The sequence below is a fragment of the Kockovaella imperatae genome (genome assembly GCF_002102565.1).
Source record: "Kockovaella imperatae strain NRRL Y-17943 chromosome Unknown BD324scaffold_3, whole genome shotgun sequence".
In the NCBI taxonomy this organism is placed as follows: domain Eukaryota; kingdom Fungi; phylum Basidiomycota; class Tremellomycetes; order Tremellales; family Cuniculitremaceae; genus Kockovaella; species Kockovaella imperatae.
In genome coordinates, this window is record NW_019028943.1 from 634308 (window position 1) to 646532 (window position 12225).

The 12225-nt window shown below is 50.4% G+C and overlaps 4 protein-coding genes across 4 annotated transcripts; 3 read left to right on the forward strand and 1 right to left on the reverse strand.

Moving 5' to 3' along the window:
• Positions 1–2735: 2735 nt before the first annotated feature.
• On the forward strand, positions 2736–3517 carry BD324DRAFT_655361 (velvet factor; the record flags this gene model as incomplete). Its single annotated transcript, XM_022018813.1, has 5 exons — positions 2736–2773; positions 2823–2960; positions 3016–3261; positions 3290–3387; positions 3444–3517. 5 exons carry the CDS (start codon positions 2736–2738, stop codon positions 3515–3517), a joined length of 594 nt encoding a protein of 197 aa, XP_021872939.1.
• BD324DRAFT_309645 (hypothetical protein) lies at positions 3334–4852 on the reverse strand. The gene is made up of 5 exons (XM_022012450.1): positions 4337–4852; positions 4236–4278; positions 3786–4169; positions 3430–3728; positions 3334–3373 (listed from the first exon to the last, which is right to left on the reverse strand). The coding sequence occupies exons 1-4, from the start codon at positions 4540–4542 to the stop codon at positions 3636–3638; spliced, it is 726 nt and encodes a 241-aa protein (XP_021872940.1). The 5' UTR covers positions 4543–4852; the 3' UTR covers positions 3334–3373; positions 3430–3635.
• BD324DRAFT_309653 (galactinol synthase) lies at positions 4545–6124 on the forward strand. The gene is made up of 4 exons (XM_022012451.1): positions 4545–4758; positions 4819–5191; positions 5285–5617; positions 5680–6124. The coding sequence occupies exons 1-4, from the start codon at positions 4668–4670 to the stop codon at positions 5966–5968; spliced, it is 1086 nt and encodes a 361-aa protein (XP_021872941.1). The 5' UTR covers positions 4545–4667; the 3' UTR covers positions 5969–6124.
• A 4249-nt stretch (positions 6125–10373) lies between these two features.
• On the forward strand, positions 10374–12131 carry BD324DRAFT_649171 (kinase-like domain-containing protein; the record flags this gene model as incomplete). Its single annotated transcript, XM_022017945.1, has 2 exons — positions 10374–10730; positions 10806–12131. The coding sequence occupies 2 exons, from the start codon at positions 10374–10376 to the stop codon at positions 12129–12131; spliced, it is 1683 nt and encodes a 560-aa protein (XP_021872942.1).
• Between the last annotated feature and the right edge of the window lie 94 nt (positions 12132–12225).

Below are 12225 nucleotides of genomic sequence, written 5' to 3' on the forward strand. Positions count from 1 at the left end.
AAGAAAAGAAGTGGCATAGGGGGATTACATAGATCACCCGGAGACCAAAAAAAAAATTCACTGTCTCGGGCAGCTCTTCGCAAGCTCTGCGTTACCAAGTTGGACTTCTGCCCCATGAACGAAGAGTAGATCGGCCCCCTCTTTTCTGGACCGACGACTTGCCGGAATAGCAAGGCCGATGCACATGGTCCCAGATGTCGAGGAAGACGGGAAGTAAATCAGGTTTTAACGTATAAAAAGGGGATCATCATCATGCGCCAGAGAATTGATTCCATGGGCTGGTATACACCGTACTTCGCATTACATGGTGGCTTACGTCACGGATCATTTATCCAGCGCACTTGGAGAGAGACCCAACAGAACGGTAGAGCATCAGAGGCGGGTACGGGTTCAACGTTTTTTAGACCCCTGGAGCGATTCATAATGTGGCGCTTCTTTTGAGGTGGGGATCTGCGGGCAATTGATGATTCATCAGAGAGGAAAGATCACCGTTGCCGTGAAGATCTACATCTGCACACAACTGGTCTGTCATGCGCGAATGGATGAATACGAGGTGGTCGGACGATCAGTAAGCTATCCAAAATCCCTCGCGGCGCCTGTGTCACATCCCCCTACAGCTTATCCGCTTCCGAGACATGGCAATATTTTTCGCCGTGGAATCGGAGAGTATCCAGTCTCAGGTTGACCAAAAAAAAAGGATTGGAAAACTTTTTTTCCACCGGCAACTTGTAGGCGAGTGAGGGCAAGCAGGCGAGGCGCGGGTCAAGGACACTGAAGCTTTCGTCACTCGGCGGGCATGAGGCATGATCTTCCACGCTGCCTCCCTTGGCTCCCCTTTCTCCCCTCCCTGTTCGCCGCTCGCCCCCGCCCGCGCCGTAATCGCTTGCCAGTAACCATTTGTGCGGCGCGTAGTATCCACATGTCTGGGAATAGGGCCGGTCAAGGTGAACGAGCAGAGGAGGGGGGCAGGGGAAGGAAGGAATAGCTTAAATGTCTACATACTTCTTTGTTCCCAACGATTCTTCAGATCATCGTGGAGCCTTTATAGAGAATTGTCCTATGACTCCCCTTCTCTCCCTCGCTTTGCTGCCCTCTCCCCGAGCATAGCCAACAACAACCCGAAACCCTCCGTGAGATTTTCGTGAGGTTTCCATTTTTTCTCTTCTGCCCTCCCCCTCCTCTTCCATCGGCCCCCTTTCTTTGCTCCCAGAACTAGAGTCATCAAGTCTAAAATACAAAATGGGCGATGCTCATCCAAAATCTTTGTTGATCGACAAATTCATCCCTTTCTGCCATAACTTATAACAACACTTTCGTATCGTGTCATTGATCTGGAGTCGTCCCCTATCAGATAAGCAGATCTCAACGTTGGGAGCTGCTCGGTTCAGAAAGACGCAGAGAGCGCAGTGAAGAAAGAGGGGCCAACCAAAAAAAAAGAAAAGAAAAAGAAAGGGAAACCTTAGATTGGGATAAGCGGGCCACAAGGTAGACCACGACAGACCCAGGCACCCGAACGTGAGGCGACTACGACCAAACTACTGTAATACACCGTTGGCAAACGCTCCAAGGCGTCCCTGCGATACATTGTTCTTGGGCCAAGATTATCATTGAAGACCTTCAGGTCGAGTGTCACTTGACTACTCCATTATCATTATCATCAACATCATCATCATCATCATCTCCTGGTGCACGGACCATTTGTTCCATACATAGAATAATAATAATAGATCAAAGGATAGAATCACTCGAGAGGATTCCAAAAGGGGCGGACACCGGATTCTATACGTGGTGAGTCTTCCGGACCTCACGTCGAGAGAGACATCCAAGCTGATACAAAGATATCATCTCTCAACCTTGATACACCTTCTCTCACTGACCTGGTGCTCGATCGGACACTCCCCCTCGCCTCCTCCCCCTCAACCCTTCCTTTGGTGTCATCACAAAAAAACCTTCCGCCCCTCTTTCCCCCCCCTGTGACGTTTCACGCGATCTCATCATGTCATGATCATGTTTCATACAATCGGTTTCTGGAATATGTCCCAACGGATACCATCTCCGCAAAATAATCCATCCCCTGACGTATGAAACCTCCAACCTATTCATTGCTTGGAACTCACCATGCCCTTTCCATATGGGCAGTTCGTGCGCACACATCCACCCACACACAGTGACCAACCATCACGATACGTGTAGCGACATATAGCCCAAGAAGACGAAGCAATTCTAGGATTTACATCAGGTCCCGCCGCATACACAGCATAACGACCCCACGCTCCTTTCGACGTCGCTCCTTTTGAAGTGTCCTGGGCCTATTGATCATCACATCCGTTCATCGCTGAACAGCCACGCAAGCTCCTTTGACAGTCTCGCAGCCTGCCTGTCTCTGCACCTTGCTGAGCCTTTTCCTCGAGCACCGCAGCAAGTCCGCTCCTTTTGAATTCAAGAGACATCTGGCAGCTGGCATTCACCTCCTTTCAGATCTCCGCACAAATCGCCTCGAAGAACCCTCCGCTCATCCATTCATATCCATTCAATTAGGTCCGGATAGGGTGCAGCACTCCTCGTCGATCTTGGACCCCGGCTCCGTCCCCTTTCCCGCCCACTCCATTCACGCCGACATCATCAATCTATTCGTCCTTTTTCCTTTTGGTCGATAAATCTACCTCGACCCGTCAAAAGTCGGCCTTGATGTGGTCCACCCTGCTCGACCCTTCTGACGGACCATTACTTTTGCCATGAATTTGTCTAGTGTAGACCATGGCGCATTAGGCAGGTAAGCTACACATCATCGACATGCGGTGGAATCTGACAGCTTCGCTCAGGACGTATCGGATAACGCCGATTCAACAGCCTGAACGGTCTGCCGCTTTCCAGGGGGCCTATCTCTCTCGTTTACCACTTTCGCCGCCTTTGATTATCCAGCTTGACGTGTGGAATGAGGCGGGCGAATTGATTATACCGTGAGGTCAACGATCGTGTCGATGAGGATATATTGCTGATGTGCCACTCTGCCAGGTACGAGGAACTCCCGTTCTTAGTGTGCAGTATCTCGCTCGAGACGCCATCCGGGTCGTCCGCCTCGCACATCCAGGACCCGAATTCAGGAGAAGTCGTTTCCTTATTATACGGGACACTGGTGACGACTCCTACCGAGATGCTTGATCAGTCTGGGGCGATGGGTGTCTATTTCGCCTTCCCAGATGTTTCTGTGCGGGTCGAGGGAAACTTTCGTCTAAGTGTCAATCTGCTGCGTATTACAGGGTGAGTCGAAAAAAAAAGACAACGCAAGGCCAGCGCTGATCGAAGGAATGAATAGTGGCAACGCTTTGCATACTTGCTGCACCAATTCATTTGACATAGTCCCCAGTCGAGACTACGTTGCACCACGTGAGCTTCCTCTCTGCAGATGCTTTTCGGATCGTCGCTTACCAACTGATTCACAGCCGTGACGGATCTCACGAGACATTTCGACGCACAAGGCTTGATCCGCTTTGGCCTTCCTCGTGCCGAGTGGTAGATTCGAAGACAGCTCTGCTTCCCTCCCACCATCTCTCCTCTCATCTCCACCATGGAATCGACCTTCATCGAATTCATAACATCGATTAATTCTCGCACATATATGCGCACTCGGAGCGTCATTGTATTGGGTCCGACATTGTTGTATTTTTCTTAGATACCAAGAAAAAAAGCCAGCGTTGAGCTGCCGACGTCCAGTGATTTTCCAAACACTTGTATCAACCGTCAACATATCGTCATCGTCATTGTCATTGTCATCGTCTCCTCACTATCATATTTCTCGCATGTAAAAGCATGGTGATGATTCCCAAAGTTTTGACGAATGTCCATCCACCTTCCGTCGGAGGCAATAGATTACCAGGACGGCGCTCGGCTAGGGGTGTTTTTGAACCTCTTTCGCATTGGTCAAAGACTTCCGACCCGTCTGTTGATATTGACGTTCGTTGATGTCGGGACCTTTCACTTCGTGGAACGTTGCTCGTCATCGACAAGACTCGGCAGACCAGTCGCCGCCCCGCGCAACGGCTCTCAATCTTCAGGATTTGAATCCATGCCGAATACCTCCTTCTGTCGTTCTGTATCGGCCAATCGTCTATCTCTCTGAATATGGGCATTGGTCCGCGCGTATCCCATGGATGACTTTGCGAATGAGACTTAAGATCGGAAGCGAGAGTCAGCGAGCTAATCGTCGAGGGGTATCACATGCCCCTCAGACTTACAGACGATGATGGCCGAGCAAAAGGCAACGAATCTGCAAGCGAAATATGGAAGAGTCAGGAGCCTTGAGATTGGACACCAGACTGAAGCATCGGGTACTCACGGCATAGTGATCTGCTGTGTCCATGGTACTCGAGGCATGCTGCGTGTCTTCGTCGTTGTCGACGATTTTAGAGTATCCAAAACGTCAGACCACGATGGACCGAACGTCGCATATCCGTGGGATCGGATAAGGCTCTCGACTCGCCGGCGGTGATGACCGCCCGATCTTGCATCATCGAGTGGGGGCCAGGGGGGGAAATGGGCCATTATTTTTCTTTTTGGGTGGGCGATCGAAGGTCTGGACGATCACGTTTGTGTCAATATTGACCCTCTTTACTTATCCTCTCGAACAACGTAAGGAGCGGGAGCGTCCACACCCCCTCTGGCGCACGATGGCGGTGACGATGACTTCCAGTGGTCATGAACTGGATTCAAAGAGGCGAGCATGGGTCACTCTGTTGACACTGCCGAGCTATGTTCCAGGTTAGGGAAGAAGACACCTTTTCACTGAACGAAACTTGACTGACTTACGCTTCCTCTTAGCCGTGTTGACCATGTGGAGGACTCTGCAACCGTTGACGATCTATCCCTTGATCATTCTCACCACTTCATCCCTTCCTCAATCTTCTCGGGATATTCTTAAACGATACGATCTGGAGAGTTTGGAGATTGATCATCTTTCTCCGCCTTCCCATAAAGGGTTCGAAGCCAAGTTTGCGCGATTCACGGAGACCTGGACAAAACTCAGAGCCTTTGGATTGGAACAATTTGAAAAACTGGTCATGATCGATTCGGATGTCTTGTTCCTTCGCTCCATGGATGAGATCTTCGATATCGATCTGCCGGAAGGTTGGGTAGGAGCTGCACCAGCATGTGTTTGCAATCCGTTCAAGATCCCATACTATCCGAAAGATTGGTGAGTGGGGAGGGGGGGGGGGGGGCGGGGAAGCTCTAGTCCCAATCTGTCACGATCATTATTGAAGAAATTCTCTGTGTCCGTCCCATCTAGGATTCCCGAAAATTGCGCTATCAACCGTCAATCTCGCTACGCTACACCATCGGATATCCCCATTCCAGATCCAGACGGTCCCTGGCGAGTCCATCAACTCAACTCTGGCGTAGTCCTCTTTGCACCTTCGAAACAACACGCCGAAACCCTCGAAAAATTCATCCAGGAATCTCCCATCGTACCTACCCTTACATTTCCAGACCAAGAGACACTGTGCCATGTTTACAAAGGCAAATGGAAACCTCTGCCTTGGTGGTGCAATGCGCTCAAGACGGAGAGAGCGGTCCATCAGGATCAATGGGCGGATAAAGAGGTCCGTATGATCCATTACATGTGAGTGGATAACACACAGAGGCTATCAGTTGTCTTTCTGACCTGACTGCTGGGTTCGACAGTCTCGACAAACCATGGTCCGCTAGACCTAAAATGGTGGACGAAATCCTTCCTCGTTTACCTCTCACGCCCGTGTCAGCTCTCAATTCTCCGGTCCTCGCCCCAAAGTGGTCTTCATTGCCTCTTGACTTGATGGCTTTCCTGCCAGAAACTCCCGCGCAAAAGGGCGTGACAGAGTATGACGAGGTCCATACATGGTGGTGGCTTGCGTATGAGGAGGTATTGAGTGAGATGAAGTCGGCAGGGGATGCAAGTGGATGGAGAGAGGTGGAAAAGTACGTGACGAGGTGAGAGACAAGGTCGCTGGAGTCTCGGCACCAAGAATCGCTATTCTTCTGGCAGTCAGAGAACAACGGATAGGAGGGTTGAGACCTCGCGAGGCACAAATTGGGTCTCACACCGACTCGGACACATCGTGTCATTGTGAAAGTCGGCAAAGCTGAACCTCATGACTGCGATTCGTGGTCCCCGCTTTGTCACACAGTCAGGCATATACACACATTAGTAATGGCAACTCAGAATCAGTAGATAGAATCATTGGTGTATTCATAGGTGCAAGCATCTGTCATTGCGCTGCGCAAGACGCTGGAACATCAGCACGTTCAGCTGACAGCACCCATATTCCCGCCATATGTCCACTCAATGGGTAGCGCTACATTGTAGTGCTTGGAATACATATTATGTCCGCTATACAAGCGAATGTCACAGCGTGATCTATTATTGGTAGACCGGAAGATGGTCGGCAGAGTGTCCCGTGGGACCTCGTAGATCATTACGGAACGGGACCCGCCTGCGCACGCAGTCTAGGATACCGGGTTCACTTGGTAGGATAGATTTTCAGGCCTTCTGAAAAACTCGAAGGGTGACCTCGATCGATGTCCGGCCGAACCCGAAAGATGTATTTTCAGCAATGTGAACAGATGGAACCCCACGGCATCAATGTGTAGATCTTATGAACACCATCCCATCTTCAAGCTGGAAAGGGTGACATGCATGTTTCCGTCATTCATTTTGTATAAATTCATTATAGGGATATCGATGGGGATTTTCCGACAATTGAAATTCCCACTCCACAGATTTTCTGGGACCGGAATGAACGGAGGGTAAAATCCCTGAATTCTTTCGGAAGTGGAGAAATGGATCAATTATAGACTTGGTAGAGGGCAGCGGGTCTCTCCGACTCCCTGGTCGATCTGTGGGGGCGAAAGGGAACTTGACAGCATCACATGACTGGAGTTACGAGCCATCTAGCTCAAGGGTGGGCGGACAAGTTGGACTTCTGGGTCATGTCTGCTCTGGGAGTCCCGCCATCCGCCACTAAATGTCAAGGTTGGAACTTCCAACGGGACTCTATCAAGTCACGCAGGTCCCAACAAAGTCATCTGACAGAGTGATGTGTGTATGTTCCTCTTCATCGCACGATAGCAATAAAGTATGCCAGTCTCACCTGACCTCTCGTTCGTTGTCTATCCTGTTCCTCCGCCACGAAAGTGGCTTGAAGAACGCTAAAGACCAGGTACCTCGCCTATTTCGTCTCTCCGTTGCCTCGGGGGTGTACTCGCTCGCTTTCGACCCTAGCTAAGCCTTTACGGACCCCGGGGGGGATTTCTTGGTGTGACGTTGGCAGGGATTTACGTTCCAAAAGGCTTGCAGATGAGCATCAGTCTGTCTCTTTAATCTCCAAGCCATGGCACACAATGTCTTTCTTTTGTTTTAATCGTAACCTTTGGACCGCCACGACCAATAGACATAACACCAAAAACTTTGCTTGGTAACTGGCGTCCAGAGTGTTCATTCAGAAGTGTCCCGATGACCAGCGGAGAGGCGTGAATCGGAAAAGCTTAAAAAAACCAAAAATGGGCCCGGACGTGAGACGAGGACATTCTTTGCTTGTCAAGGGGACCGAATAAGAGATGATCCGCGGAATTGCAGTCATAGCACTCGGACTCATGTTCTTGAAAGCTGTATGATCCCGTCATTGCAACGCCTCCTCCATGATACTACTTATGCTCTCTCTTTTTTTTTTGACTCTTGGTTGGCCTGGCGCTTCGTTTGTGGCGCTTCCTCAGACAAGCTTGTTACAGACTGAAAAAGGAGCGACGAGTCTGCGCGAGAGCGAGTGCAAGCGCCACATTCTCTTGTTAGTGGGAAAAAGTCTGACATCGTCTACTTAGCGTCGTGCATGCTTTGCCAACGCGAAAAAGACCCATTCACTCACTGAACGCCCACCAGCATCATCTTCATCGTCATGGCTTAGCATCCTCTCTCAGAGGTCTCGGATATCAGCCACCGACTGTAAAACGTCGCTGTTGTTGTGTGGCGGTGGCGTTTTTACTCGACCGCACGTCTTTGCAAGCAGTCGACAGTAAGTCATGCAGGCAGAACAGGAGAGTTAGACAGGCATGAGACGAGGATATTTAAGATTCAAAAGCGCGCTCATCCGCGGGTGATGCTAGTCAATTACTCTTGAATTTTCCTTCTCCCTCTCGCGCACCCCTCTCCTCTCAGACTACATCTTCTCGGCATCACACGCCTCATCGGCTCTCAAAAACGCTTCTTGACCGCCTCTGAGCCTCATCCCCCGACCGCCTCTGACGATTGGAGTATATGGCGTAAAGTAGCAGATCAGTAATGAAATGTAAAGAAAACGTAATGCTCCAAGCGATTCAAGAGACACTGAGTAATGTCACGCCCGTTGCTTTCTGTAACGCACGCATCCCCATTCCAATCTAAGATTACTCCATCCATTCCTTGCTCATCCATCCGTGGAAAAAATGGAATAATGATGGAGTAAGAAAAGGTCTGCTACTATAGTTCTCCACATTTGGTTAGTGGAACTCATTAGTCTACTATGATGCTATGATGAGCAAGTGACTTCTCTCAGGTGGCACTCTGGTCCCGATCGCATTCAAAAATGAAACCCTGGATCCATAACGACATAATGAGCCAAGATTCATGTCCTCTGAAGGTCTTACGCCCGAAGAGGTGGTGGTGTTTAGTGGTGGTGGCTGAGGCGGGGGCGGCGGAGGCGGCGGGGGGGGGGGGGGGACAGTGTCTACGATGAGATGATCATCTCGGCGGGCGGAGTGTCGAGAGGATATGCGATGGTGGCTGAAAAGGATTAGAGGCTGGCGTTTTCGTCAAAAAGTTTAATTTGTTCACTTTTTTGGAATTTTTCCTCTCTTTTTTTTTTAATGCGCGGGATTGGAATAGTGGGAAAAACTCAGTGGAGGGGGGGGTGGTGGGGTCTACGTCCTCCGAAGAGGCACAGCTGCTGCATCAAAGGAGCGAGATCTAATCGAGGCACAAGTGCGGATCAAGTTCCAGATTGATCAGTCTATGGGATTGCACGTTTTAGAGTTCTGGGAGCCTTTGCCAGCCAGACTTCAGAGGGGGGAGGGGGGGCGTTGCGGCAGAGCCTTTCAAGCCCCTGTGAGAGGTCCCATCGAAAGATGAACAGTCACCGAATAGAGTTTGGTGCGAACTTGGGGAGGGCAAGGAAGAGAGAGTTCTACTTTTCCTCTTTGGCCCCCCCCCCTTGCCTCGCCCCGTCAATTGGCGGATTCCGTTTTGAACATGGGACTTTTTGGGACGTTACTCTGAGCGGTGCCCACCTCCATCCTGCCATCCCCCCCTTCGCACTTCTTCCTAACGTCTCGTCTCGTCTCGTCTCGTCTCGTCTCATAATTCCACATCGTTTTTGGTTGGGTCGAGTTGTTGTGTCCTTCTGGCCATCTCTCTCCTCCTTCTTCGTCTACACGTCGTGTGTCCATTCCTCTAAAGGCAGCCACAGATCTCTTTCATATAGAAAGGTCACAAGATCCTGTTCGTCCACCTAACCTCGAACAACCTCCACCATTCCTGTACATTTCCATCCTCTTCACGCCCTAAACCTGCCCCCCAATTGACTCTACGAGCTTGCTTGTGGAGATTCCAACGTTTGCTCCTTCACATACTACATACATACCTTGGAACCTCTCGACAATCTCCTCTCCCCTTCGAGACATCCTCCCCTCCACCTCCTTTCCTGCCCGCTCTGACGACCACTGCGATATTCGACACGACGAACCTGTCATACTCCCGGAAGCAGCGACCGAGACTTTTGATATCAAACTGTCTCAATCACCTCTAGGGTCGACCACAAACGTCCTGGACAATTTCGTAACGACTTTCTGATCCAAAGAAACTTGCATCATACGACGCACGCACGGACAATCCATCCTGTTTTTTTTTTCTTTTGGACCATAGAATCCGCGAACTTGAATCCGACATCAGCTGAGACAATCATTTTTTCCGGCTCAACTCGGCCATTGGCTCAGATAACACTGGACGAAGTCGGCCTCAAGTTCTCGTGTACGGTGGACCATCTTGGATCTTGTCTCATCCCATTCCATCACACTACCTATTCGTTTGACACGAATTTGGTTAGAAGCATAGACCTTTCCTCGACCCTGCTGTGCCGGGTAGTCCAAGTGTGCACGCGGTGTCCGACCAAAGGATTCCCCTGACGTCGGATCAGATCTTGTCATCTATTTAACCTTGTGGGGCACAAAGTGTGAGAGAGGAATATCCCCGTCTCTCCATCGTCAAAGTCAGTCAGTCCCATCAGCTCAGCCAGCCCGCCTTGAAGCAAAGCATCACACACCTCCCAGCCGTTACATTTTAACCAGATTATCACATTCCCAACCCATTCACTATGCCACACAACACCTTTGCCACTTCTGGAACTTCGCTCGTTGGATACACTCTCGACAATGGTCGATTGGAACTCCTCTCAGTTCTTGGCTTGGGAGCGTACGGAGTCGTCTACCTTGCTGTCGACCTCCACGCGCCTACCCCGGTCTACCTCGCTGTGAAATGCCTGCTTCGCTCTGGACTGGATTCGAGGCAAAAACATTTCCAACGCAGAGAGATTGCACTTCATCAACTGGCCTCGAGGCATCCGAATGTAGTCACTCTGCATAAGATCATCGAGGAAGGCGACTACGTCTTTGTCGTCATGGACTTTTGTGATGAAGGAGATCTCTTCGGTATGATCACAGAGCAACAGCGGGTGAGTTGATTTCCCCGCTAGTTTGAGACTCGTCCACCTCAGAAAGTATAAGGCTAACAACCTCTTGCCCATCAGTACATCGGTCACGACGCTTTGATCAAGAAGGTCTTTTTGCAGATCGTCGATGCCGTCGAGTACTGCCACTCTATGGGGATCTTTCATCGTGATCTCAAGCCTGAGAACATTCTATGTACTCGGGATGGTGAAAAGATTTGCATCGCAGACTTTGGACTCGCGACGTCTGAACGATACTCTACCGACTTTGGATGTGGATCAACATTCTACCTCTCCCCAGAATGTCAAGGTGGTCTCTTTGAACGATTAGAGTCGTACAACACAGCTACGAACGATCTCTGGTCTCTCGGCGTCATTCTCGTCAACTTGACGTGTGGGCGTAATCCATGGCGTCAAGCTTGCCCCTCGGACGAAACCTTTAGAGCCTATGTCCACGATCAAAACTTTCTCAGAACCATCCTCCCCATCTCTCACGCTACCAATCATATCCTCAAGGGATTGTTCTCCCTCGAACCAAAAGACAGGATGACGCTCAAGGATCTCAGAAGAGCAGTCCTCAACGTCGAGACATTCACCATGACCGATGTCGAATTGGAAACTGCTCATTCGGCAGCAAGAGCAGCCGCAGCTGCCTTCCGACCTATCCCACCCGTCAAACCCATCACCATTGCTCCTGCTCCTGCTCCTGTCCCTGCCACCCACCACCACCAGCACCAACAGCAACAACAACACACCCCTCCACATACCCCAACGACGAAGCACAAGAGACGTCATCATCATGCTGTGGTACCTCCCACACCCGTCACGCCCGTCGTCAACGTCGATGTGGAGCATGTCGATGTGGTCGATATCGAAATGGCAGAAAACCCATATCATCCTTCAGACAGATTGGCATCTTGGTCGAAATCTCATTCTCACTTGGACAAGTCGTCCAGTGCCTTTGAAATTGATACCGATATTCTCGATACAATAGATTTCACTCAAAAGCCATCTTCTCATACCGCCCCCACCGCCCCCACCATCACCACCAACACCACCAAAGTGATGGGATTCCGTCGAGTCCCTGCTCCTTTACCTCCAAACCAACCTCTGCCTCAGATCCCCACCGAATCATCCTCTTACGAAGAACCATTCGATATGGATCCACTCAACATGGCTCCCACCTCGTCTCAATCCTCTTCGTCGGAAGACCCTTCTCTCCCTCCCACTCCCGTCTTTGGACCTGCCGACAAGGTCACAGGTCGTCAAAGTCCCTCGACCAGAACTTGCAATTCAGGTTCTAGCACCTCGGTTCCTGATTGGGACCTTGGGCCCAAAGCAAAGACAATCTCGAGACCCAAACTCTTATCCGTCACGGTCGGACGTCGAAACATCCGAATCTTGTAAATGCCCCCACACGATCATCACGTTGTAGCATCTCGTCAGCCCAAGCATCTCCCCTTTTTTTTGTATAGACTCATACACTGTTTTGTCAATCTTT

What these genes read in the sequence shown, in the direction of transcription:
- BD324DRAFT_309653 (XM_022012451.1), top strand. Translation starts at nt 4,668, where the DNA reads ATGGCGGTGACGATGACTTCCAGTGGTCATGAACTGGATTCAAAGAGG. An exon ending in CCATACTATCCGAAAGATTG is followed by an intron (nt 5,192 to 5,284) that starts GTGAGTGGGGAG and finishes CGTCCCATCTAG; the next exon opens with GATTCCCGAAAATTGCGCTA. An exon ending in GTCCGTATGATCCATTACAT is followed by an intron (nt 5,618 to 5,679) that starts GTGAGTGGATAA and finishes TGGGTTCGACAG; the next exon opens with TCTCGACAAACCATGGTCCG.
- BD324DRAFT_309645 (XM_022012450.1), bottom strand. Translation starts at nt 4,542, where the DNA reads ATGGCCCATTTCCCCCCCTGGCCCCCACTCGATGATGCAAGATCGGGC. An exon ending in ACACAGCAGATCACTATGCC is followed by an intron (nt 4,279 to 4,336) that starts GTGAGTACCCGA and finishes ACTCTTCCATAT; the next exon opens with TTCGCTTGCAGATTCGTTGC. An exon ending in TACATGCGAGAAATATGATA is followed by an intron (nt 3,729 to 3,785) that starts GTGAGGAGACGA and finishes GGTTGATACAAG; the next exon opens with TGTTTGGAAAATCACTGGAC.